This window comes from Gymnodraco acuticeps, unplaced genomic scaffold (genome assembly GCF_902827175.1).
Source record: "Gymnodraco acuticeps unplaced genomic scaffold, fGymAcu1.1, whole genome shotgun sequence".
NCBI lineage: Eukaryota > Metazoa > Chordata > Actinopteri > Perciformes > Bathydraconidae > Gymnodraco > Gymnodraco acuticeps.
In genome coordinates, this window is record NW_022990673.1 from 1,902,979 (window position 1) to 1,929,900 (window position 26,922).

Below are 26,922 nucleotides of genomic sequence, written 5' to 3' on the forward strand. Positions count from 1 at the left end.
CTCAGTAAGGCAGTAGTCTTCTGTGACCCTGAACTGAACTAAATGGGTGATAATTGAAACACATGTACAAGACAGCTGTCCGATTTTTACTTACCAGGCGTGACAAAGAACAGAAGGTACTGTCTCATAACCCCTAGATTCCACCGGGTCCGTCTGCGTCGCGTCTTGAAAAAACTGAAACTACCCTGCTGAAAAACAAAGCAATAATTAAGTAATTCAATCCAGATTTTAGGTGTCACCCATTACAAAATGTCCCGATATTGTAAGATACAATCTTATTACTGAACACAAATCAACTTCAAATGTGTAAATAGGTTAACATTAATTAAATAAATAATAAAAGGCATTATGTTAGTGTGAGTTGAAATAAAGCCCATGTAGTCAACCTGGTTAATTTGAAAATGCTTCTTTTTACAATGCATTTCTGCCATAAGCTGTTTTGACCTCTACAAATAAATGGATACTGCACAAATTGCGTTTATACATTTAAAATAACACAGACAGTATTTTATTATTTTATCTCCCAAAAGTCCCTGTAACTTTTCCATTATTCCTTGCCGCCCTGGATTTTCAACCCTTTGTGTGATCCTTTCTTTCTGTTTATTACCCTAATGGATATGATGGCTATGTGAGATGTCATTTACAGTTCTCCCCATTCACATGCAAATCCCACCTCAATTCACACAAATACTTTGCTTTTCTGTATCTCTTTCATTCCCTGGAAAAAAACAAAACATTTAGCTTACCTTTCTCTCTGGTTTTCCCCTGAACAGACACCACTGTCTTTTTCACTTATGCAGCTTCTTACTGCATATGACAACCACTCTATTGTTATGCACATGAATGGTCATCTTTGAAGTGCTATAGATTTTGACTCTGACCTTTGTCTTGCATTCCAAGCGTACTTCACATAAATTGTAAAAACATACTCTATACATGGAATTGATTTATTTAGGTTTCCCAAAAAAAAGACTTCCAATGCTCTATACAAGGAGGCCGAAACGCCTTGAAATCTAACAGTTTCTTCTACATGATGTGAACAACTCAACTTTATCCTAGCGGTTGTATAATACAGTTTTTTACAAGGCAAAGCACATCAGGAGAAACAGCATCCACATCAACCTTATGTTTTCTGACTGGTAGTGGTTTGGTGAGTGAACGACATGATGAGGTCACTGGTGGTGTATAAAGTATATATACAGATATACATTTAGAGTCAAGACACTGAACATTTAAAAGAAAACAGATAAAACCATGAACCCCTGTGCATCCGCAACGTTCTGCTTTGCTAAAAGTCCATTATGAGCAGAAACAAACTGGCCTCACTCTAAATACAAATCCTACATTTCAACGCATTGTCAAACAACTTTACATTTCATCACTTTTAAATATGGATTATTGACATTTTGATGCACAATCTTACCAGCATGAAGTAGATTAAGGCCACACAGTTAAAGAACACTGATTGTATATTGTTTGTAGTTATTATTCCATTTAAAAAAAAGATTAATGCTGCTCTGTATAAAGTTCACTGTATGGTTAATTTCTGCATGAAGTGTCCATTAGTAAATGTCTGGCAGCTGGCTGTATTTCCTGTCCCAGTATCCAGCACAAAAGAGCCAGTCCTGGGAGTTATTGTGGGGGTTTTGCCCCTGCTGAAACCACCTGAAAACCAACAGAGACACATCAGCATTCAGTTTGAGCTCCATTGAACTAAACACTTCTAACTGACATCAACCAGAGAATCATAACGCTAAGAAATCAGGGAAATTGAGGAAGGAAGGGCAGGCATGCTTCATCACAAGGTTATGGGTAATTTGCATGGAAGTTGTCCGTTTATGTTGTTTGTTTTGGACTAAAATGAATGTTTTATTGTTTTATCTTTGAAGTATAGAAGCAGTGAGAGACATGATTTGGGAGAAAGGACTCCTTTGGTGATGGAGTATTTTAAATAAAGCTTTCATGCTGTTGGAAGGGAGAGCAGATGAATAAAATGTCACTGATATTCTCTCATATTGCAGCGGAAAGCAGGACACAGTTATGTAGATTAGATTGCAATTCAGATACAAGAGGCATTTTGAAACTCTGAGGCGGCAAGCTCTTTTGATCACATCACATCTCAGACACATCACACACACAGCGGAAGCTCTAACCTTGGGCCCAGGGCAGGATTCCTTAACGTCAGAGAGAGATGCAACAGAAAAACAAGTCAGATGAAGATTTAGCCAAAGCATTTCGAAGCACCAGAAAGAGTACAGAAAAGGATAATGAAATTGCAGCACTTAAAAACAGAAGCTGTATGTCCACAATGAAAAGTGCGTATAAAGTAAATACAAATGGAAACAACGCTGGCACAAATAAACACAGCGTAATCTAAGTTTACAATGTTCACACAAACATAGTTTCACATAGTTTTGGAGTTAAACGTGTAGTCTTATCGTAATAAATTAAAACAGAACAAAATCAATCTTAATGATCAACAGTTAAAAGTTCATTTAACAAAATAGAGTCAACAGCATTGCAAAATGTATATGAAAAAAAAGGTATCAGCGTCAGGATAAGTGTGTTTCCCGAAACATTTCCTTTAAAGACAGAAACTTCTTGTGGAGTTAATACAACATATGAATTCCACTTTATTTAAGCAGATTGAACAATCCATATGGATTCTTTATTAATGTTAAATACTGTATCAATTATTGCCGTTTTATGCACCGGATGAAGGCCTGGAATAGGTTTTTCTTTTCATGAAAAATTACTACAATGAGTTTAATGTCACTTTGAAAACTTCCTGCGTACATTAGCTGACTACTTAAGGGAGAGGAACACTTTGAGTTGTGAAGCTGCATCATCACACTCACCTCGTCTTCCACTCTTCATCAGATTTGGAGCGGTTTTTGCGAGCGGCTCGCTGTTTGTCCTCCAGCCTTTTCTTCTCCTCACTGGCTAGGTCTATTGGGATAACAACATTGTAGAGTTTCAGATTAAAAGGGAGAGTATATTTATTGTATCTACAGTACCATTGTGATACCACTAATAATTACCAATGTCCCCGTTCTCCATGGCTCTGATGTCTGGCCTCAGCCTGCAGTCGGTCTGAGGGATCAGTCCCTCCATCTCCTTGTGCAGCTCGTTCAGTTGCATTGCAAAGGAAGTGAAGCTGTACATCTGCAGATGAAGACCAATTTGGTATATTGGAACATTTCAAACACGTGCCTATTTTGAGACTGCGCTCTAATTAATAATTAAATGATAGTGTTAATTAATCGGTGAGACCTCGACAGAGTTGGCCGGCCTGGGTGCGATTCTCCACAGCAGCTGGCTGCCAGGGATCATCTCCACGGTGTCTGCAGCTGGAGAGGGAACCTCTTCCTGATCCTCACTGCAACCCTGCACCACACCACAAGTGACAAACCCATATCATGCTGCACTGCGGGGTCTACATATTAATCATGCTCTCTGAAAGATGTAATATTACAGTGTTTATTGATAGAAAAAACGTAATTATGGAGTTTAGCAAAGAGCTCATGATATCCTCAATCTATCTTTCTTAAAAACCTGATATTTTCCATCAAACTGCATTGTTCCCATGATGAATAACAATGTTAGACTGATGTGAATCCCTGCTGTTCGGAAGGAAGCAGCTCGTACCGCTTTGCTGCTTTTTTTCTCCCCCGCTTTCTTGTCGTTTTTCTTATGTGCTTCGAAGGCGGCAGGGTCCACAACATAGAGGCACTCTGTCCACTTCCCATAGAGAGCACACAGCTTCTTTTTGCTGCGAAACAAAAACACACACATCAAACCCTCACGCACACACACACACACACGACACAAGATACTTATGTTAGTCGGCATGAATCCTTGTGTTCCTGAATATCTCAAGGTTGCACTTTGTGGTCGTGTTGTTGTGAGTCATTTGCTCTGTTGTGTTAGAAGCCGCATGTCCTCCTTTTTTGATGAACCATCAGTTCTTCTTTGATTTGTTCCTTTGAATTCTATCTGCTTCAGTGACATGCAGGCTTCAGAGTTTATGCCTTTATGTTGTTTTTTTTGCCTTGGTCCTTCAAGTATGGGCTCAGAACAGTCTGATAATACACACATGCACACAGAAGGATTCACACTTGTATTTCCGGATCCACACTTGTGTTTTTCAACACTAGATTAGAAGGCAGGCTCCATGGACCTGTCAGCTCCGGACAGCGCAAAATGCGTATATGAAGTGTCATGAACGCAATAAATCATACCCTCGTGGGGGCGCGCTCATGTGATTGGCTTAGAATGAAGGAGACATCTGATTGGCTATAGATAGAAAAAATTACAAGTACGAATCGGGTGACCGTCAGGGGAGTCTCAAAAAACCCACACACGAATGCACAGCGATCCGTGCACAGAAAGCGGTTTGTGTTTGCAGGTTCAGGAGATTTAAACGGGAAACAAATATGTGAGGATCAAAAATACATATGTAAAACCTTTTTCAGTATTTTGATTTTATTTACATGTATATGAAACGGACCACATTTGTGTGTGCATTGAAAAACACAAGTGTGGATCCGGAAATACAAGTGTGAATCCTTCTGTGTGCATGTGTGTATTATGAGACTGTTCTGAGCCCATACTCAAGTGCCAGTTTTCATGGTAATTGATTGTTGCATTTGTTGATTGATTAGCATGATTGTTTGATTTTTTAATGAGCTCGTTTAACATGAATATTTTCAGGAGAATGACCCCAGCTAATCAACCTTACTTTGTAGGTCCTGATTTACAATTCAAGCATATTTTAAAACCCTTATTGAGTCATTGTTCTTTTAAAATATGGGAGCATAAAGAAATATGTTTTGGAGGGCATCAGCCAGATCTGTCTGTTGCAATATGTACAAATAAATAAATCAAAGTTTATCTATAAAGCCCAATATCACACATTTTGTATTAGCCTCAGGGGGCTTTACACTTTGTACAGAATACGACACAAAAGTATTTATGCAGATGAATGAGTCAGGGTGTCCACTATTTTTCTCATCATTAGAAACAACAACAAAACACATTTAAATAGAGACTACTCATTTCCTAATTAAATGTTCTGAACATCATGTGTCAGCCGTACCTTTTATCCAGAATATATCCTTCAACCTTGTGCAGTTCTTTGCCAAAAAGGCCACATGGTTTGAAATTCAGGCAGCACCTTTCACCAGTTCTAGATGAAAGAAAGGAGAAAAACAGCATGACCCTCTCACTCTCTTCAGACTGAGTCATACAAAACTTCCTCATCTGCTCTGCGTATTTTCCTTCTTTTTGGTCAAACGTCCTCAACATGTTTATATCAACCCTCTGAACTTGTTCTGTTTGACAGATATGCGCTCTACTTACTGATTTCTGACTTTCTTTTTCCTCCTACCTGTGATTGATCACCTCCACATTTCCATACTGCTCGATCCACAGCTGACCCACTATTATGTTGTGAACACAACATGTGGGGTTTGTCCATGTGTAGGCTTCATTGTACCTGGAGAAAAAAGTCTGACTTAAAGGGGATCTATGACTATTTATACATCAGAGACTGTTTACAGGTGTTGGGGTTACAGGGAGTACAGCTGCATATGTGGAAAAACACATTTGTTTTATAGATTGTTGTGCTTCAAAGGGTGCCGTGTGAAGTCTTACTAAGTGATGTCACTTGAGCGATCGTGGTGAAGAATATTTTTGTCATCTCTGCTGCAGGCTCTAGGCTTCAGGCTCATTAGCAGCTACTAACATTACTACGATTACAAAGATTACATGTCTCAGATCTAAGACTAAATTGTCTGTGTTAAAGTTGCATTGTGGGTAATGTAGCTGCTGGGTTTTGAGTAATATACAAAAACGCTATAGGGGTGCTTTCATGATTGGAAAGAGTATATTTAATATGAATTAACAAGGCCAAAATGTACAAGCCTATACAAAACCCATAAAGAAGAGTATTATAAGATTTACAACTTTTTTTTTTAATGTTATCACAGTTGTTATTAATCCGATTTTTTAGTTTTTTAAAGAAGAGCGATAATTGGCTTACTTGGGCAGCTCCAACGTGATGACACCTTTGGGCTCTGCTTCCACACTCTTCCCCCAGAACTTGAGTTTGGGGTAGATGGATCCATGAAACACAAAGTCTTGCTTCAGGCCCTCAGCGTGGAAGGCGCTGACTGGAGGATGGTGGCTCACCTGCTCCGAAATGAGCCTGAAGCCCAGATCATCCCTGGAACCACAGGGAAGCATCAAAGTGAGAAGAGGATTTTAGTAAACACATTTAAGATGTCTGTCTTTTGTAAATAGTAACAAGTTCCCTTTAATCTCACTTACCTTACAAGTTCATAGGTTTCTCCCAGCAGGGGGTTGAAGGGTTTACCTGTCCGCTCCCACTGGGAGGCGACAGCAGACACTGCAAACGCAGCCACACACTGCCAAAAACACATTCACACACTCAAGATTATACACACTGAACCCAAGAGTATTCTCAATTTAAATAACGCTGCATTTAAGATAATTTTAGCAGATTGCACAAATGTCCAGGAAGTCACAGGAAGTTCTACCTTCATCCTCTCTACAGAGTCGGGCACGGTGTTTGCCTGGTGGATCAGGTAAGTGTGCTCCATGTACTCCGTCAGACGCTGCAGGAAGCTGAGTGGTTCGTTGAAAATCACTGGCATGGTAATTTTGGACAGTTCCTAAAATAGACATGAAGAGGTATAACCACATTCTTCATAAGATAAAAATAGACATATAATGCCATATATATAATGGAAAGTAACTCTCAATAACAAAATAAACACAAGCTTAAATGTGAGGGACTGCGGATGGAAAGTAGCCCAAAGCTAAATCCGGCATATTTACGCTTGGCACATTTATTGTTTTAAGTGTTCATTAATGTGCAATGTCCCTACCAAATAAATGATTAAAAAATAAATGCATTATATAGGGTGGATACAATCTTAATAACATTTAAAAAGTGAAAACGAAATACAAAGAATGCAATAAATCAAGACAAACAAAGTGCAAAAAAGGGTTTTAAGTCTGTATAAAAAAAAGCTAGTGAAAGGCTGAGAGATACTGTATATTTGTATCTTCTTTTAAAATATTTATCAAGCTTCCCTATTATTTATAGTATGTTCCATTAAATTGCTTTAGGACGTTATTAACAAAGGCTGCATGAATGATTTCCTTTCGGATGTCTCTGTGAAGATTAACAATACGTAACCTACTAATGTCTTTGTATAAGTGCAATAAAATCAACTCTAAATGTTACAAAAAGTACAGAGCAGCTAAAACTCGAGTAATGAGCTGTCCTTTAGGCTTTGGTTAAAAGCTGAGCTGCAGAGTTTTGAATGAGCTCAAGTCTCTCAGTGTCTTTTTGAAGTGGAAGTAACGGACCAGGCTTCATTACGGAGAGAAAAAAGAAATTCCCTTCACACAGCAACTTTGAAAGTGTTGAAAAGGCCCAGGAGTATATTGATCTTTAAAAATGCTGTAGTAGTTTATCTACCTCATTTGTAGAGTATACCAAGGTGAATGTGGCCTAAAAATAAATGTTGTCTTTGAACAGATAAGAAGTTAGTCGATAAAACATTATATTGTGTCACATTTTGTTCATTGTGTCTTTATGATGAATCATTTTTTTTAAAACAGTCACATTTGACCGCAAACAAAAACGCATACACATGCCCTTTCAGCACGATAAGAGGGTTATTAAGAATAATAGGTTTATGACATTCCATATAAGGATTATGGGGCTTGAACTCTTTCATGGTCTAATCTGGGAGTAAAGAGAAATACAAAGTTATACCTAACCTGGTTCTCACATTTCAGCCAAAAAAGTGAATGCAAGCGTAGCAACATCAATCGTAGTGCTTAAACGTTCATGTTTAGCAGGTCCATTTTTGTAAATGTTCACTATATAATATTGAAATTGCTGAATTTTTGGGCAAATTTCAGGCAGCAGGAACCCGCTGTGAAAACTATTTACCATCCCCATGTAGTTGCTTGAATAGTTGCTTATTTACAATCTAGAAGTTATGGCGCAACACTATTGGAGTCTTCTTTTCTCCACCTGATGAATTTAAGTCCAATAATCACTATTTTAGTTCTGCTTTTGGTCTCCTCCTGAGGGAAATATGCAGCTTTTTAACAGTGCAATGCTCCACTGTGTTCACTACTATTGTATCACTAGTCTTTAACTCAGTGTTCTACAGTTTTGAGTTTGGCAGGTTGTGCAACAGTGGGTTTAGAAAGAAAAAATAGCTAGCATGGCTATACAATACAAATGATACATTAACATAATTCTCACCATTCCAATGCAGTTCCTCAGGATACTCCAAATACTGAAGTCATTTCTCGAAAACATCGGTGCAGGTAAACTAGTCCTAGAATAGACACACAAAAATTAGCACACAGTTGTATTACTTTTATAAGGTTGATCAATGAATTGACCTTGTGCTTGCACTTTAAAAATAGACACTTTTCATTAGAGTAAATGTACCAGACACATAATAGCTGCAGGCGTCATATCTTATTCAAATGAATATAGTCCACATAAGCCTGCATTGTATTGTGTGTCAAACTGGAACAAAGCCCAGAGGGACAATCAACACGGGTATCAATGGTCGTAAACAGCCCTCCAAATCATCCGTCAGCAGGAGAGACATAGCAGGTCATCCAGGTCAGACCACCTTCAACTGGTTCACACAATTAAAGCACATAAGCCATGTACAAATATAACAAGAAGGGATAATGCTGTTGGAATCCATCCAAATATTGTAAATTGTTGTCCTACTGTTGAGCTGCCTTGAGGGATTAGCCAACATGGAATCACACAGCAGACGGATAATTGCATTACACTGTGTGACCTTATCAATTTTTAACAGCTCCAACACACAGAGCTCCGTTCTTTCAGTACAACTCTTTCTTTTTCCTTCACCAGGGCGGCTCCTAAATTATTTACAAGACGAAGTCAAAAGACCCGAGGAAGGATGTTTAAAATGGAAAAGCAAAGAGAAAACTTAATATAACATCTTATATTAATGACATATTACAGGAAGAAATACAGCATCTGTTATGAGTGGACATGCCCTTTTTGAAGTTGGTTCCTTTTGATGAGAGGTGGATAAAAGAGCATTTAAGAAACCGTGGGATCATACCGCACCGCTGACCTGTGCTTTGTGATCCCGTTGGGTTGAGTCTCGTCCTTGTCGCCATGGTGATCCTCCTGCAACATGCTGCTGGGGCTGCTGCAAGGACTGCTCGATAACATAACAGAGCCTTCGTCCTCCTCCTCGTCGTCCTCAAAGGAGCGGCTGGCCGTCTCAAAACCGCTCAGGGAGATCTCCGACTCAGAGTCTACCACGGAGACAATTCATCCACTGTTAGTATTGGTAGTAAAGGAAGTGGGTAAATTAACTGTTAAAGGATATAAGATCAAATTGTGTCATATGAGGGATATAAAAACAAATATTGTTCGTAACTGTGGATATCTTTTACAGTCTGATAATAAAGCCACACAGCATGATAGCTATTAAACCTAAACAGATCAGTCAGGCCGATCATTTAGCAGATAATCCATAAAAATAAACTGTATTTAGCAGTACACAGGGTTGTGTGTCTGGTGTGTGCAGGTAACTTGTAGTTCTCCACTTCTTCCCTGCCTCCAGCAGTGCTCTCCTGAAGTTTGACTGTAATCTTTGTATCTTATGAATTTTAGTGGTTGTGCAATCAGTATCCTAGGCAAATAAATGGCAAAAACTTGCAAAAATCCAAAGATTTGTATGAGGTGAAACAGGGCTTACACTGTTCGTCTACCAGAGAGCAGAGACAAGTGAATTATTTAAAGTAGATAATCACCTTCATCGAGCCTCTTAAAAACTGCAACAAGCACATCTAAGGGAATGTCTTTTTTTTAATTATATGGTAGCATATACTGTATCAGATCTTTAAAACTTTGTAGTCAAGTCATTTTGTTTTTATACATAAATGCAACATGACTTGACTTTATATATATATATTTAAGCAATAGCTCACGACAGGCCGTGTATATGCTCAGTGTATCACAGCTAAGGGACGTGCTTCGCGTCGGGCCGAACCACGCCCCTTAGCTGTGATACAATGAGCATATACCACGGCCTGTCGTGAGCTATTGCTTAACTATATGGTGTGTAGTATCTGTGGTTATATAAATAAGCAATTTGGTAAGACATTTTAAACCTTTTTAAAAAGTGGACATTTTCTCACTTCTACTTTAAAACGATGAATTGATTCCTTATTAATGCATCATAACATACATATCCTTTTTTCATAGTTATTTTTTATTTAATTGATTGTGGACTGTCATATAAATTAGCTAAACAATCTATTCATTATTATTCACAAAATAATCATTCGCAATCATGCTCTTAGTCTACAACATTAAATGCACATCTCCCATGGAGAAAAGCCTTCACACAATAGGATTCAATTAAATAACTGTTATAGATGAAGTCTTAATATATATCTAAAAATAAGAACAAACTTCTGTAACATCTTCTGTTTCGTAGCCATTTAAAAAAACAACAATCCTCAGGTCAGTTTGAAATGTAACTACACCATGCAGGTTTCTCACACACCAAAATCACTCAATCAGGTGAAAAGGCTTCAAGTTATTTCAACACAACCAGGCAACACTTGCGCTTACGTCACGCTCGAGGAGACCAAATACCGCCAGGAAAAAAGTATTCCAGTGTCCTATAGGTGAATGACAGAGCAGTGAGTGTGAGCGGGAGCTTGTCACAGAATCTCCTGCATCTCCTGAGCGTGTTTGATAACTTGTCAACTCACCAGACAAGGCGTCGTGGAACTCATCCTCGCTGAGGGCACTCCGCGGTAAAGATCCCTTGACGACGGATTGCTCAAGTTCGTGGTGCTCAGTGGCGAGAGTCTGCAGCACTTCAGAGAGGATCTTATTCTTCTCCACCTCCTGCTCCAATTTCACACTGCGCACCTGAGCTCCCCACACACAAACACAAACACACACACCAACAAAAAGAGAGAATTTAATCACTCAGGAATATTCTATGCTTTTTATGGCTATTAACATTTTATTCTGACTCATTGTGAATGTGTGTGACTATTCTGAAACCAGCTGTGATGCAAATAAGCAGCCCGTTGACTGAGTGATCCTCCCCTCTGCACCATGCTGTCTTTATCAGACCAACAGCGAGAGACGGAGATGGAGCTGAGAGGGACGGGCCGTGTTTATCTGTAATGGAGGACAGCTGCCTTGATGCCGCCTTCTCAAATGGCCTGCCGGAGAACATGATTCCCGTGAAGGAGAGGGGCTCAAATGACAGGTAATGGACTCAGATATAAACCATTGGCCAACCTCCCTTTTACACAACACATTAGTCTTGATTATGTGGATATGTGCTTTTTTTCCCAGCTGCACCTTTCTGAAAAGAGCCTCTCACTGATCATGTGTAAATATTAAAGGGTAGAGTACACAAAAGAGGCAGGGTTTTACTTTGGACTGTAAAAGAAACAAATGGTGAAATGTTTGAAATGGTGTTTTATCCTCTACAAGAAGGTAACCATGGCCAGAAAAGTCAGAGTGATGTTGGGAGAAAGTGATGGAAGACAAGGATCACTGGACATTATTGTAATAAACTGAACTTTCAAGAGGACATTTCTGCTGCTTGACACCTACTCAGGTGCTGCACAGTGCAAACCAGCGCTGCAGGTGGTGGAAGATATTCTATATATTTCCTCCACAGACCCCGCTGTTTCATTCATGCTGCAAACCATCATGTGTATACGACATATACAGTGCAAGATTGAGTTCTTTATAGAGACCAGGCCTATTCATGGTGAGATCCTGTGAGCCTTTTATCGTGCGCTCTGTCGCTGCACATCGCGGTTCAAAAGGCAGCACAGCTGAGAGCTGCCGGCCCGGCCCAGGTGTAAACCCTGAAAGCGCCGGACTGGCTGTTAAACTGAGAACATTCAAATGTTTTTTGGCAGCCTCTGTGACAACCGGTCCCTTCTAAAGATCCCAGAGATATCAAACTATCTGTTTTGTGAGATGAAGCTGTGTTAGTCAGCATGAGTTTGAGGAGAAAAAAAGGAGGGAAAAAAGATAGTAACTGATACTGAATTCTACTGCTTTAAAATGCAGGCTTTGGTAATTAACAATTCAGTCCATGTCTTTGCTGTTTTATGATAGAAAAAGCTGAATGGAGTGTATACAAAAAAAGACTGAAACTGTGAATTATCATGTGAAGGTGAACACCCCTTGATATACATAATCAACAACTCAAGGGTGCATTCATTACTGCATTCAAACACATCAAAGGCAGGAGCACTACTACATATCAGTATGAGCCATCATTGGGGTGCACACAGTGACTAATTATCACTCTGGTGTGACGTTAAGGAAGAACTCTGCTTCAATGAACCAAAACTGGGATTGGCCATTAGTCATAGTCACGTATTGATTGTGCATTTTGGCAAACTCCATTTTGTGTTTCAGCCTACCAAATTGAGATATTAAACCAGATTATGATTAAAATCAGACTAGGCCTCTTGATTTTAATTAAGTGCTATATATTCAGCTGCAGCATACTGATTATCTTGAAGTAATTCTAAAAGAATCATACCATCATATAAACTAACTTCAAACACTGTTTTTTATTACATTTCTACACCATATTTTTGACATATGCGAACCTTCCAGTCTTAAAATCAAAACCGTATACACTTGTTTACATAAAATAACTTTTTTGCTTGGAATTTTGTGGTCAGTGTAATAACATCTTGCAAGTTCATCATTGTTTGACTTCATGTTTACATACATTCCTAATGCGAATTAATGTAAAGCTTTAATTACTTACAGAATCCAGTTTAACTATCTACTTTGAGCTTTAATTGTATAAGCTGCACTAAACCTCAGGATGCAAGAGCCTCATAAACTAGCATCCAGAAATAGTCTTATTATGTGAACCATCATGTAAACGCTGTGTTTCGTCAAGTGTTACATAAATAAAGTTTTAGATTATGACAGAATTGATGTACTGGGTTGGTACTTGTTGTGAGCTATAATCTGTGCAATCTATTTTTCTCTCTTGCTGAGATGTAACCTATCCGCTGAATCCTTCCATTATAATCAAATCCATTGAATCACACACAAAGAAAACCCATCTGACAGCCTTAAATCACTGCACTCCACTGAGCTGCTTTTATAAGGAGGTGTGAAAAACTGAATAGTGCTGCCGCTTTCTTATATAACATGTTCTGTTTGACATTTTATTCAGAAAAAAACCATCACCTTATATCTGAAGGTCACATACATGAGGATTCTCCTAATTACAGTATTTATAGTCTGCAAAGGGGGGGGGGGGTCCTTAAATAATAACAAAAGTAAAGTACATCTTATCTTAAAAAATCCGCCAAGTAAGTTACATTTTGAGTACATCTTTCACCTCTGATTTATTCAGCTTAAAGGGGCCCTATGCTAATTTCAAGGTCTAATATTTGTATTTTGTGCCTCTACTGTGACGTGTTTACATGCTTTAATGTTCAAAAAGCTCTTTATTTTTCTCATACTGCCAGTGTTGCAGCACCTCTTTTCACCCTCTGTCTGAAACCAGAGCCAGGCCTGCTCTGATTGGTTAGCTGGCCCGCTCTGTTGTGATTGTTCAACCACTTAGAGATATCCCTCCCCTAATCACGAACAATGTGTTGGAGCGCTAGCCAATAGAAGCGTGAGAGTTACATCGTGATGTCATTATGTGGCTGAAGTAAACAAAGGACTATAATCAAGACTATTCTGGCGGGGCGGGGGGTAGAGTGAGTGAGAGAAACTCCCTCTGGGAACTTTGGGATTCAGCCTTTACAGACCATTTACATGCACAAAAACATATATAACACTACAATGGAAAACCATTAAGGCATAATAGGCCCCTTTAATGTATCAAAATAACACATAAAACCACAACTTTGAGTAGACTTAAAATACAATTATTTTGCTGACAATATACACTGTACAATTTAAAAAAACCTGACTAATAGCTGTTAACAGGCATTCAAACAAAGACATGTGTTACTGGGGTAGCTGACACTTACCCCTTCCTGTCTGGAGAGGAGGCTGAGACAGACACTCAGACTGGAGCTGGTCTCGCTGGACAACTCACAGATGTCTTGTAATTTCTGTGTTACGGCGGGGTGGAATCCCTGAGGGGAAAACTGCACCAATGAAGGAGCATTGGCACAACTAATGAGTGGTATTAAAAAGACAAACAGCAGGAGAAGCTCATATGAAGTTCCAGTTTTAAAGTGTTGTCAAGCTCTCAGAACAGCTACAGACAACAAGCACAACGCACCTCAGAAACAGACTCTTACAGACTCTTAGTTATTAGGACTTCAGACATTATTCCATCAATACAGTGTATTTCAATCGGCTTGAGGATGCTTGTAATTTTAATCATACGGTTTTCTTTTACACTCCTCCTTCCTCTGTGTTAGATATATAATAATATTTAGAAACAAAACAATAAAATAACAGCGTTTACTTTCTGCCAGACCATCATTCTTCAGCAGGGACAGGAAAGCCTCCACCTCCTTCTCCAGTTTCTTCTGGCTGGCCTCCGCTGCCTGGTTTCATAGAGATGAGACTTCAGATGAACAAAAGCAGCGTGAAGTGGGTGGCTTTCCAGTTCAGCGAACACTCTATGGATCATTATTCTGACATGGTAATTATGGATTTTATTTGTTTAGAGCCACCTGTAGTGAGTTTGTGAGCTCCCCGAGTGACATCACTTCCTCCTCCTCCTCGCCCTCGCTGCCCTGCTCCTGGGAGCAGTAGTGTGTGCTGTACGCCGAGTGCTCCTCCAGTGTGTCTATCCATGCCTGAAAAACAAAAAACACATTTGTATTTTCATGTTCGTCATCAAAATCGAACATGTTGCTGATTTATTTAAAAGACGTGAACTTTATAATAATAATAATAATAGCTAGGATTTATATAGCGCCTTTCATGAGACCCAAGGTCGCTTTACAAAGAAGAACAGGAGTAGAAACAAACATCACAAAAACAAAAGGCAGTCAGACAGACAAAACAACAAATAGATTAGGGGCCAAAGGCCTTAGCAAACAGATGGGACTTGAGGGCCCTTTTGAAGGTGTCAAGCGTGGGGATGTTGCGGATCACCGCAGGGAGAGCGTTCCAGGGGGTGGGGGCTGCCACACTGAAGGCTCTGTCCCCGAAGTTTCGCAGGTTGGTGCGGGTGGTGGTAAGCAGGCCAGAGTCTGAAGACCGCAGGTTCCGGTGTGGGGCGCATGTGGGCGAAGGATGTCCGATAAGTACTGGGGGGCATGGGCATGGAGGGACTTGTAGGTGAGGAGGAGGACTTTGTAGGTAATGCGGGACTTGACAGGCAGGGTGGGAGTGATGTGCTGCCACGGCTTTGTATGTGTGAGTACCCTAGCAGCACAGTTTTGAACATACTGGAGCCTGTCCAGGGTTTTGTTGGGGACCCCAAACAGGACACCATTGCAGTAGTCCAAGCGGGAGGTGACGACAAGCATGGACTAGGGTTTCTGCAACCGACTCAGAGAGTGACGGTCGGAGTTGGCAATGTTCCTTAGATGGAAAAAGGCCGATTTGGTAACAGACTTTATGTGGGAGTGGAAAGGAGAGGGTGGACATGATACCCAGGTTGTGGGCTTCAAGAGATGGGGAGATGGAGCAGCCGTCAACCTCAAGGATGAAGTCACCAACTTCCGGAAGCAGCGCCTTGGGGTGGCCACAACCATGAGCTCTGTTTTCCTGCAGTTGAGTTTGAGATAGTTGGATGACATCCAGGTTTTTTACGTCGTGCAGGCAGTTGACGAGAGACTGAGGGGGCAGCTGGGGAGGATGGAGTAGTGCTGAGATATAATTGGGTATCATCAGCGGTAGCAGTGGAATTCCATGATGGCGGATGATCTGGCTGAGGGGGAGCATGTAAATGGTGAACAGCACTGAGACCGCCCTCATCAAGATCACCAACGATCTCCTCATTGCTGCTGGATCTGGCTGCCTCAGCATCCTCATCCTCCTGGATCTCTCTGCAGCGTTTGACACCATCTCCCACACCATCCTCCTCACCCGCCTATCTGACCTCCTGTTAAGCCCCAAGCCTTGTTTTTCAGGTCTCAGGCTCGAAAATGACATTTCCACAACAAATGACAATAACTTCACTTCTAAAAGGGGTAAATTAATCATCTTTTTTCTCAAAGTAATGATAAACCTGTGAGTTGGATGTAGAAGTTTCAGAATCAATATAAATGTTTTTTATTTTAAAGAAAATTCAGATTGAACATAGTAAAAAACTGTAAATTATAGTGTCCGTCCAAAGATTATTTTTTACTTATAGTGAAAACCACAGGAACACTTTACCCGCCTTGTAAACACTTATTCCGGGGGGCCAAGCACAGAGCCCTGGGGTACACCGTGATTGACTGGGGCCGGGGGTGAATTTGAGCCATTAATGGTTACAAACTGTTCCCTGTTATGGAGGTAGGATGTGAACCAGGACAGGGCTGTGCCAGTGACACCTAGCCTGTTAAGCCCCACAGACCCTTCGGCGTGTCCAAAACCACAACATCTGCAAGCAACAGTGTCTGAGGGCTTCTTAAGATTGAATAAACTATGAATGTTTCATATCCATGTAACGGGAAGAAACTCAGCTAACTGATGATTTTTTTTTTTTTAGCATAAAAAAAACAAGACTAGCGCTGAGCCTCTGAATTAGACCTGAGCAAAAATATTCTAACGCCGTTAGCACAGAACTCACGGTATAACACCCTTATTACTTATCATAAATGCAAATCCAACCCATCGATTAGCATTGTGAGATTACACAGAATCGATAGGTATCTGTATCATCACTCCATTATCAAAACTCCCGACATGAGAACAAAAACAGACATCACTATACGTGGCATTAGGTAGCCAACACGACAATATGTCTTACCTTTGTTGTTTGTCTGATCAAAAGTTGTCTTAAATGGAATTAAAACGATAAAAACTCTGCTGAAGGTTAATCCATAGGTTAATCCAATGTGTCTGTGTCACTTTGAAATGGTTTCTGATAATCCATCAGCAATAAACCTAGTTTTCAGTTTTCAGATTTCAGAGCGTAAATTAGGTTTCGCTTTGGGCAACTGTGTACGCATTGCTCTCATTTCTCAATGGTAACGTGTGTGTGTATGTGGAAATCCCCCTTCGATTATATTGGCTCTAACGGTTCAAAGAGATGTCAATCATCAAAATCGACCAATGGGTTCCAGAGAAACGGCCAAATACGCCCATTTCCACCCAAATGACCCCAGAGGTGGAGTTTGTTTTGCTAAACCTCTCTAAAAGGTCAAATGTCACTTGTTTTGCATCAATCTTGATACAGGGTACTTATTATATGTTGTACTTTGGATTCCTAAAGCTTTTAGTCTATTAACCCATCATCCAAGGGTGGTTTTCACTATAAGTAAAAAAGAATCTTTGGAAGGACATTATAATTTACAGTTTTTTACTATGTTCAATCTGAATTTTCTTTAAAATAAAAAACATCTATATTGATTCTGAAACTTTTACATCCAACTCACAGGTTTATCATTACTTTGAGAAAAAAGATGATTAATTTACCCCTTTTAGAAGTGAAGTTATTGTCATTTGTTGTGGAAATGTCATTTTCGAGCCTGAGACCTGAAAAACAGGCTTGGGGCTTAACAGGAGGTCAGATAGGCGGGTGAGGAGGATGGTGTGGGAGATGGTGTCAAACGCTGCAGAGAGGTCCAGGAGGATGAGGATGCTGAGGCAGCCAGATCCAGCAGCAATGAGGAGATCGTTGGTGATCTTGATGAGGGCGGTCTCAGTGCTGTGTTGAAGTCTGAAGCCGGATTGGAAGGGCTCATAGTTGGTTGGACATGTACAGATGGAGTTGGCCGGCGAACACTCTATCCAGAGTTTTACTTGGAAGGGAAGGTTGGAGATTGGCCGGTGGTTGTGGAGCTGACCAGTTTGGCCACTTGGAGAGCATCCACAGGGGAGAAGGAAGAGAGGTTACAATGGGAGAGGTGCGGCGCTGGGGGTGCGTTGCCAGGTGGCTGAGGTGCAGGTAGGGGGGGAGGGCCAGGCGTCAGGAGCTGCTGATGGATGGCCTCGACTTTCGCCTGGAAGAAGTCAAGGAATTTGGAGCACAGATTGGGAGCCCCTGTGGGCTCGGGGGCGTCAGGGGGGCATATACGCTTTTATCTGTGGCCTGAGTGAGATTTGACATTGAAAGATTTCACTTTTATGATAACAAGACAAACAACAGATATATTTTATTGGTCAAAATAAAAAGGCACTATGCAGGACTTCTAAATGTACAATATACAAAATCAGGTGGATTGTGAATAAAACTTGAATTCCTGTTCTGTTTGAATCAAAATAATCTTAAGGTTTTTAAGTCTTTTCAGCAAAGTCCTAGTCACACGTTTGACATGGGATCAAAGAGATGAACGCTAATTATGTATACGATTTAATCAGTGGCAAAAAACACACCCAATACTTAAAACATAGAAACACTGTCATTTACATCAAATTGCATCATATGAATCAAAGCATTTGTATGTGTTCAAAATTGTGTCTTTTTTTACTTCAAATGTCTGGTAACTTCTCACCAGCATTTTGGTAACATTAAATTAGGATTGATTTGAATGTGATGCTTCTTAATTAGTATTACTTCAGCTTCTTAGCCACAGCTATAGTGATTAGGCAGCATAGTAAGGGAACAGCATTTAAACTGTTGCTTGCAATGATAGCAGTGCTGAATACACACACAAAAAAAAAATCAGTAATAATTGAGAGGCACACAAAAAAAAAGTCCACAGCTCTGGTAAATAAGCCATGTGCTGGGTATGAAGAGGAGAGCGTAGACTTTCTAATTTAGTACTGAAAGGCGAGTTTCCCTCATCTGAATTTCAAGTTTTTATTCTGGCACCAGGAGCTGCAACTGAAAGTGTGCATTAGGTTATGGAGATGTCAGCAATCCATTATTCATTAGCGTTTGGGAGAGTGCCAAAAGACAAAACTACACAATGACACAATATTTCATTTCTCAATATTTATGAGTCACCAATTTAAATCAAGTCCCCTCAGCTTTTTTTAACCTTCAAGTCTCGAGTCTAACGCTCTGACAGAAGACTTTGATGTTGAAAACAGTGGAAACACAATTTATACTGATAAAAAGAAGGAAAGGAGGATAGTTTGATCCTTCAAATAAATACTATTTTAATGCAAGATATTTGGGAACATACAGCTAGCTATTTAGCTAGAGGTTTTCAATATTAGACAAAACTAAATGTTGTCACATCAAAGATTTCTACTGACAGATTTAGTCACGATATAATTATGTTTGACAGACTATGCAAAATAAAACATGGATCAATCCTTTACAATTATTTAGTGGGAATGCTGTTAACAGCATTCCAACTAACTGTTATTCTACGGACGAAAAGTTTATTAATACGACTTATTTTGGCCCTCTTTTCCTCCCGCATTCGCAGAAACTCCGTTCAAACATCAAAACGTTCAGCTCGGTCGGGAATCGATTGCTATTACTTTTCTCATTCATAACTTTCATAATTCCAGAGATACATCCCATAATACATCCCATTTGTAACCATTGAAGTAGTGTTGCACGGTGTACCGATACTTGAAAGGTATCGCGATATCCTGCCGCCGTTAAAAACGTTACGATTCCTCCTTCCAAAATGCCCCGTGAGGACATTTCGTTCAACATTCCTCAATTAAACCCCATTGTAATTTCAGGCTGATATTTTCTCACGGTAGCAGCCGCACACCTTTAGTTAAACTGCCAAAAAGGCCACATTATTAACCCGAAACTACACAAAAATTACACTTCAGATACTCAACTTCCTTGACATGCTTCACGCTTTGAAATTTCACAGATATCTGTTACGGTTCTTCCACAAAACGTTCACATGTAAGAGTTTTATCTCTCATTCAAAACAATGGAAACCTGTGATCTCTGGACACCTCGTTAGCTCAAATATAAACACCTGTGTCATGGAACACGATGATGTCATCACTCCAACTGACATGCTCAGAGCAGCAGACTTCAGATAGCAGTGTGCTAACAGTCCAGCCGTGAAGACATCTACGGACAGTTTTGAGATTTCTTCAAATGTTGTTGCCATGGCAACACAATGCTCGCCTTGACACACGGTTTTCTCATAACTTCAGTGAAAATACTCCAAACAGCCCAGAACTTCACAGGTTTGGTAACGATGCAGCCATCAACGCATCTAAGCGTAGTATGGGGTGTCATCAAATGCCGTTGCCATGGCGACAGACCACTCGCCATGAAACACGATGTGGCTGTAAATCCAATCGACACGGTCCAATCGTCCCCCAATCTCCACTTGTATATCACCGGTCCATGCCTCAACAGCTCAACGCCAAATCTGAGATCTCACCATATGCCGTTTCCATGGAAACGCATCCCTGGCCATAAAACATGATGTCGCTATAACTCCTATGAAAATGTTAAAAAAGTGCTCAAACTTCACATTTGTGCTAACAGTTCAGCCGTGAAGACATCTACGGGACAGTTTTGAGATTTCTTCAAAAGCCGTTGCCATGGCAACACAATGCTCACCATGAAACACGGCTTTCTCATAACTTCAGTGAAACTGCTCCAAACGCCCCAAAACTTCACAGGTTTGGTAACGATGCAGCCATCAACGCATCTAAGCGTATTATGGGGTGTCATCAAATGCCGTTGCCATGGCGACAGATCATTCGCCATCAAGTTAGTTCAAAAGTTTGCAGTTCAAATATTCTGCTACTTTTCCAAGCCTTTTTACTTTATTTTCTTCTCTCGTCATCACACATTCAAGCCCCCAGTGTTCATGTATCATTTCAATCTAAATTCTTCACTTTCTTCTTACACATTACATTTCAGCATAGCAGTTTAGCGTCAGCTTTTCAGCATAACGCATTCCCACTGGCAATTTCTTCAGGAATTGCATTCTCTAGTAGTTGCATAACAATGTTCAAAGCAGCGAGAGCAGGAATTACACTCACTTTTCTTGTTGACTCTGGGTGGTTTTTGGGTGATACTTTGAAGAGATGCACGCTGTCATCAAAGCATTTGAGAGTAAAAAAGCAGCTGTCTTTGGCTCGGATCTAAAACAGTGAACATCAAAAACATTCCCTTGAGCAAAAGTTATATTCACACAACGTTAAAATGTGTAATTCTTAAATGTTGTCATACCAAACACTGCGCATTTGTGAGAGATTTGCAGCCTTGTCTTCTGACATTATCAGCAGCATCTGACCTTCAAATGAGGAAGAAAGAGGTGATGTGTTTTCTTTTTCAGGATTACTTTGGTTGAGAGCTGACAGATTAGTAATGATGGTTCAGAAGACAGATTATTTTTCTGTTTTTTATTTGTTACTTCCAGCAACATTCTTATCAAAAGTGTGCAGCTCTTTATCTGGTGCTGACATATTTTGAAATTGATTCAAGGAGCACAGCCAAATTGAAAGATGCCACCTACTGTTTTGAGTACCAGGATATAACCCCATCTTGAAGGACGACCCAGTACGAGCGCCAGCCAAAAAATCTGGAGCTCTGCAAGGGAAGAATCAGGGCTCTGATTTTCATTGATTTCTATTTTTGTTTTGTCTTTTCTAACTTCGACAGAGGCTGAGAGAGAGTGCAGTACTACACCTTACCTTCCAGAGGAGTCCTTCTTTCTTTTTGACATGCCGGGTCATTCCCTGCAAGGACCACAGATGAAAAACATGACGGGAGTAAAAAAACAAACAAAGACCAAAACAAAGTGGACGATTGTCAGCTGAGCACTCACTCGATTTACGTTGCTTTCAATGACCAGCTTCATTGCGATGTCACTAGCCAGGTCAAACACTGTCTGTCCTGGGAGGTGTGGGAGCAAGAAACAAGAGGCTTTAGTACAACAGAACACATGTATACAACTGAAGAAAATACTGATTTCATGACATTTACGGAATAATGACATCTATTATAAATATCAATTTGGTGTACAGACAAACAGGCCCAGCTTTGGCAGTTTTTTACATTTTGATAATAATGTTAAAGTCAAAGAAATTACCAGAGTTTTTTTATTTATTATTATAGGTCAAACAAAATATCTACTAAATCAGTCAGTTGCTATTCCTGTTTGGGTGAAGGACCTTTTAAAATAAGTGATAATTGTCTTTCACTTAACACCATAGGGAATGTTTTTTAATAAAAGCAGCAATTTTAAAGATAGTTGCGTTTTTAAAAGGATATGGGCTAAGGATAATCTAGATTTTCTTACTGATATTCTTTTATAATTGATGGAAATGTATTTTTGCTTTTTAATGTGCCTTGTAGACTCAAGCCCATCGTAGCCACCAGTGTGGTGAATATATGTGCTCAGAGGAACAAGAGACAGAGCAAAGCTGTATTAGGTTTTTGCTGAGAGTATTCTCTGCTGGATTATTCGCCAGTTCCTTGTTTCTTTTGAACTTGCCATGCGGGGAATATAGAATGTATCAAGTTGTATCCTTTAAAGACAGGGGGGCTTTTGAGTCTTACCTTTCTTGTTTTTGATGTTGGGGCTTGCTCCACTTTTGAGCAGCTTCAGGGCACACTGCCTCTGGCCCCGATAGGCTGCAGAGTGCAGCGGAGTGTTACCCAGCAGATCTGTGCAATTGATGTCTGGGGTCTTCTTCCTGCTGAGCTGCAGCGAACACACACAACCAAAACAGATGGGTTGTTTGGTGCTAAAAGTCCTGCAGGTCTATTATTTTGCTGAGAACTGAAGCACAACTCTTCTCCCTCTGTGTTCAAGAGCCAAAGGTATAATTAGGATGTTTTGAAGTAAGGTTGTTTGAGGTGTTTATCCACAGTCGGTGTATTACCTACACAGTACATGGCGGTGGGCATGCAAGTGTAGAGAAACACAAAGAGAAGCAAATGTAATTACTGAGGTCGTCAGTGGCAGCAAAAAAACATATTTTGAAACCTGAAAAAAGGCCCATCTAAAAAAATTTAAATTTGTTTACGATTTATTAAGAATATTGAAAGTCACTTTCTATATAGGTTATACACTGAGTGTGGATGAATACCTCATACAAACCCACGTAAAACAAATCCAATCATCCCCTTAGGATTTAAAACTTTCCTGCTATTATCCATTTTGTGAGATCTGCTGGCAAATATCCTTTTTTTCTAATGAGGCTCATATAATGTCAGTTATATTTCAAGGGAGTAGTCATTTGTATACTTGTCTGGACTTGTGCATATATGAAGCTGTTTGTTTTGCACATGCATGCAGTGAAAACACACTGATGGACTGACATTGACATTCCTATCAGATCTGAATAAATATTGGAACATCATGTTATTCCACAATACTGACTGCAAAAATTGGCATAATTAAGCTGAGGACATTCCACACTACTATTGTTGTTTAGGACTTTCATTTCCTTTTTGGCTGTACTAGATCAGGTATATTGTACTAACCAGGTGAGTTAAAGTTGAAAGCTCTCCTTCTCGTGCAGCTTCCAAAAGCTCCTCTTCCAGTTTCCTCTCCTCCGTTCTCTCCGCCGCTGATAGCGATAAAACAATGGGATTTACAAGAAGATAGGTCGGAGGATTTAAAAATATATACGTTATTTTAACAACTTGTATGAATAGATATTAAGACACTAAACATTGAGATCTATAAAAATATGTTTTCAGAAAATCAGATGACAGTGTGTCTCTCTCACCTTCTAACATGCCTCTGATCTCTGCATTTTGAGTGACATCTTTGGGAATCTGTGCTGTCCCATTGATGACAGTAGCGCATGCATCATAGTGGAGCAGCAGCATGACAACCTCCTGATCAATACGTGATTGGTTTATTTATTGATTGATTCGTTGAATGAATGGATGAATAATTGCATGCATGCATCAAACCATACTCATCAATAGAGAATCAAAAACAGTAGAAAGAGGCATTGAGGTACCTTTCTTCCTGTGAAAGCAGCTTTGTGCAGCGGTGTATCTCCCACATTATTCGGCAAGTTAACATCTGCACCTGCCTTCAGAAAGTAAAGAAACACACTTATTACCCATGCAAACATTCCAAATCTAAAGCTTTTTTTCAAATTGTATTAAAAAAAACCTACCTTTAATAATTCCTCAACCACATCTTTGTGACCAAAGTAACAGGCCAAGTGAAGAGGCGTCCATCCAAGGTTAGACTTTCTTTTACCTGAAAACAACACATTGTATTACATCAAACATCGTGATTAATAGTGTGTCATAAGGTCTGACTCATGTACCTCTGCAGTTTATGTTGATCTGTGTCTCTTCCTTTATCTTGGACATGAGGAGCCTCTGAATCCCCGCAAGATCTCCGTTCCGGGCGAAACTCAGAAACTGTTCCTCTGGCTCCAGCTCCTCCATGGACCCCTGCAGAGGAAGGAACAGCACAAAGAGATACTCTATATTTCTGAGACTAAATTGTACATACAAATATGCTTTCAGAAGGACACATGCGCAGATTCACTGAAAAGAGATCTACTGGCTTTAGAAAGTCCATGCTATTGATTATTTAGAGCTACAGTAAATAGCAAGTAAACTGAGGCGCCTCTAGCTTATTCTATAGAGGAAACATTTGAATAATTTTGTAAGAAAACAAAAAGATACTACAAAAGTATTACATAAAAGAAATGCAATACCCTATTCATAAAGTTAAGGGACTTACAAGATAGATACAAAAAGGGATAACGTCTAGCTGCAGTTTTAATTGTAAACTCACCTCTTCCAAACACCACACCTCAGTTTTGTAACCCAGGCTTTCAGCTAAACAGTGTGTGTGTCTCCAAACCAAAGTGTCAGGTCAGGGAGTATCAGGCACTCTACACTTTGTAAAGTTTTAAGTACTCTCTGTGAAAAGTAAACTGTACTTGATGAGTAAAAGCATTGGAGTGCACTTTTAATATTACATAATAAGTCGTCATCTCACTTGGTTAGGGCATGTGAGGAAGAAAGTCACAAGAGCCTGTTTTGCCATGCAGTGAGTACAAAGCAACTGTCAGAGTTATTACACAATATGGTCATCAGACTAGCTGTACAGGAAGGAAACCTCTCTTTCCCCACTCTTTACACTGTCTAACTCCACATGACTATATTTGCAGTTAAAGGTTGGTATGCAGAGACAAAAAACAGAACGCATGCTTTATGTAATGTCATGGAATGTCACGTGGCTATGACAAAGAATAAATGAACCGCATCGCCATCAGAGGATAAAAAAGACGTCTGCAGAGAGAGTTCTCGACTGGCACTCAAACAGGTTTACCTAGGATGGGAAAGCATGTGACACTAACGGTTACTAAGCCTGTCTTTCTACTATACACCTGCAAACACCTGTACACTTTAGCAACAGCATTATTGGAGTATATGCAGAGCTTTAATGTTTAAAATCGCTTATTTATATGAATGTATTATGGTACCTAATCTGATCGCTCCTTTGACCTCTTACTTTTTTTTCTAATATTTTAATAAACCAAAAATGTTGAAGCCATTTTTTTTAATGAATAAAATGCCTTTTTTATTTGGGTGTTTTGACTATTAGTCTGGTAAAGCAAGCAATTTGAATACATCACCTTTGGCTTATTTTTCCATTTCATGCACCATTTCATTTGTATTCCATTTACTTTTTATTTATTCCACCACTTGTTAAGAGGCAAAGATCCTTAATTTTGCATTTTATTTATTTGAGAGCTTTACAAGTTAATTTCCAGATGAATAATTACCATTAAAAACACATTACAAGCTTCTAACATTGCTTTGCTTTTCCAGATGCCTTCGAGTAAACATACAAATAAATGGACTCATAATAGTTTGGGGACGTAAACGGTAAAACTATTTTTTTTAAATAATCTTTTTTCTAGCACAAATTAAAACAGTTGTAGGCTAAATGTGTGAATGGAAATATAGCCTGAAGCGATGACAGCTGTAACCAGGTGACATGAAACCAGCTGATGTCTCATTACTTAATCACAAGAACAAATCATGCAGCATAATTAGTAAATTATGTTAGAGTATGAGTATGTTCTCAAAGTAGAACACTTGTCCCCTTTGACTGTAATAGTATAATAATACATAATTAGTATTACTCATGCACATTTTGAGATATTGTTGGTAAAACTGACTTAATTTGTTTTTCTTGTTTGGCAAAAATACTGGAAATATGGTCACAAAGAGACATTATCACAGTTGTTGTTTTGTGACAACCAACAGAACAACCCTCAAAATGTTATTATAAACTACATTACAATGTAGGCTATAAGTACATCTGCATATCTTCGCAGTTGGGAAGGTGACGTGTTTTCTTTTTAAAAACCTGCTAGATAAATACAGTATGGTCAAAACTAAGATACTCCCCTCTGAAATGCAGTGAGTTAGAGGTAGAAAGTGACTTTATAGAAAGAAGAAAGGAGCTAGGCTACATTTTTTTATTTACATTCCCCCTCAGCAAATGATAAGCAAACAGAAATATCAGTGACACTTACTGCTGTTTGTCTTCCAGTCCTGAAGTGAAATCCTCAGCCCTCACCAGGCCCTCTGTGCAGCTGCATGTGATGCCTTAAGCCCCCCTGAGCTGTTTCCTGCTGCTGGCCTGCAGCACACACACACACTCCGACACATCACCCTGAACACACTGTCACACACACCTTTCACATGATCGTCTTCCATCGACACCGAGCTGACTGATGACGAAACAGCTGTCTGTGTCACACATCCACCGCTGCTTTCTGTTTACACTGCCATCAGCTGATCACAGCGGAACTCGCCCAAGGTAATCATTGGTCCCTTTCAAAATAAA

At 39.7% G+C, this 26,922-nt stretch overlaps 1 protein-coding gene across 2 annotated transcripts; it reads right to left on the reverse strand.

The window, feature by feature from the left end:
* Nucleotides 1-926: 926 nt before the first annotated feature.
* Nucleotides 927-26,891, reverse strand: osbpl1a (oxysterol binding protein-like 1A). Of its 2 annotated transcripts, XM_034229933.1 has the most exons (28): nt 26,609-26,891; nt 24,374-24,503; nt 24,218-24,303; nt 24,056-24,130; nt 23,816-23,927; nt 23,568-23,653; nt 22,638-22,782; nt 21,904-21,971; nt 21,770-21,814; nt 21,592-21,665; nt 21,306-21,369; nt 21,116-21,217; nt 14,767-14,892; nt 14,536-14,637; nt 14,110-14,193; nt 10,831-10,993; nt 9,174-9,360; nt 8,312-8,387; nt 6,561-6,695; nt 6,331-6,428; nt 6,044-6,226; nt 5,390-5,497; nt 5,099-5,188; nt 3,649-3,772; nt 3,274-3,387; nt 3,042-3,165; nt 2,859-2,949; nt 927-1,665 (listed from the first exon to the last, which is right to left on the reverse strand). In XM_034229933.1, exons 2-28 carry the CDS (start codon nt 24,495-24,497, stop codon nt 1,563-1,565), a joined length of 2,889 nt encoding a protein of 962 aa, XP_034085824.1. In that variant the 5' UTR covers nt 24,498-24,503; nt 26,609-26,891; the 3' UTR covers nt 927-1,562. The 2 variants fall into 2 exon arrangements, with proteins under 2 accessions (XP_034085824.1, XP_034085823.1); XM_034229932.1 differs by lacking the exons at nt 21,306-21,369; nt 21,592-21,665; nt 21,770-21,814; ... (6 more) ...; nt 24,374-24,503; nt 26,609-26,891 and having other exon boundaries at nt 14,110-14,229; nt 14,556-14,637; nt 21,116-21,153.
* Nucleotides 26,892-26,922: the final 31 nt, after the last annotated feature.

Coding starts and splice junctions, on each gene's coding strand:
- osbpl1a (XM_034229933.1), bottom strand. CDS start 24,497: ATGGAGGAGCTGGAGCCAGAGGAACAGTTTCTGAGTTTCGCCCGGAAC. Junction 24,304..24,373: donor GATCAACATAAACTGCAGAG/GTACATGAGTCA, acceptor TGTTGTTTTCAG/GTAAAAGAAAGTCTAACCTT. Junction 5,189..5,389: donor GTGGAGGTGATCAATCACAG/GTAGGAGGAAAA, acceptor TCTTTCATCTAG/AACTGGTGAAAGGTGCTGCC.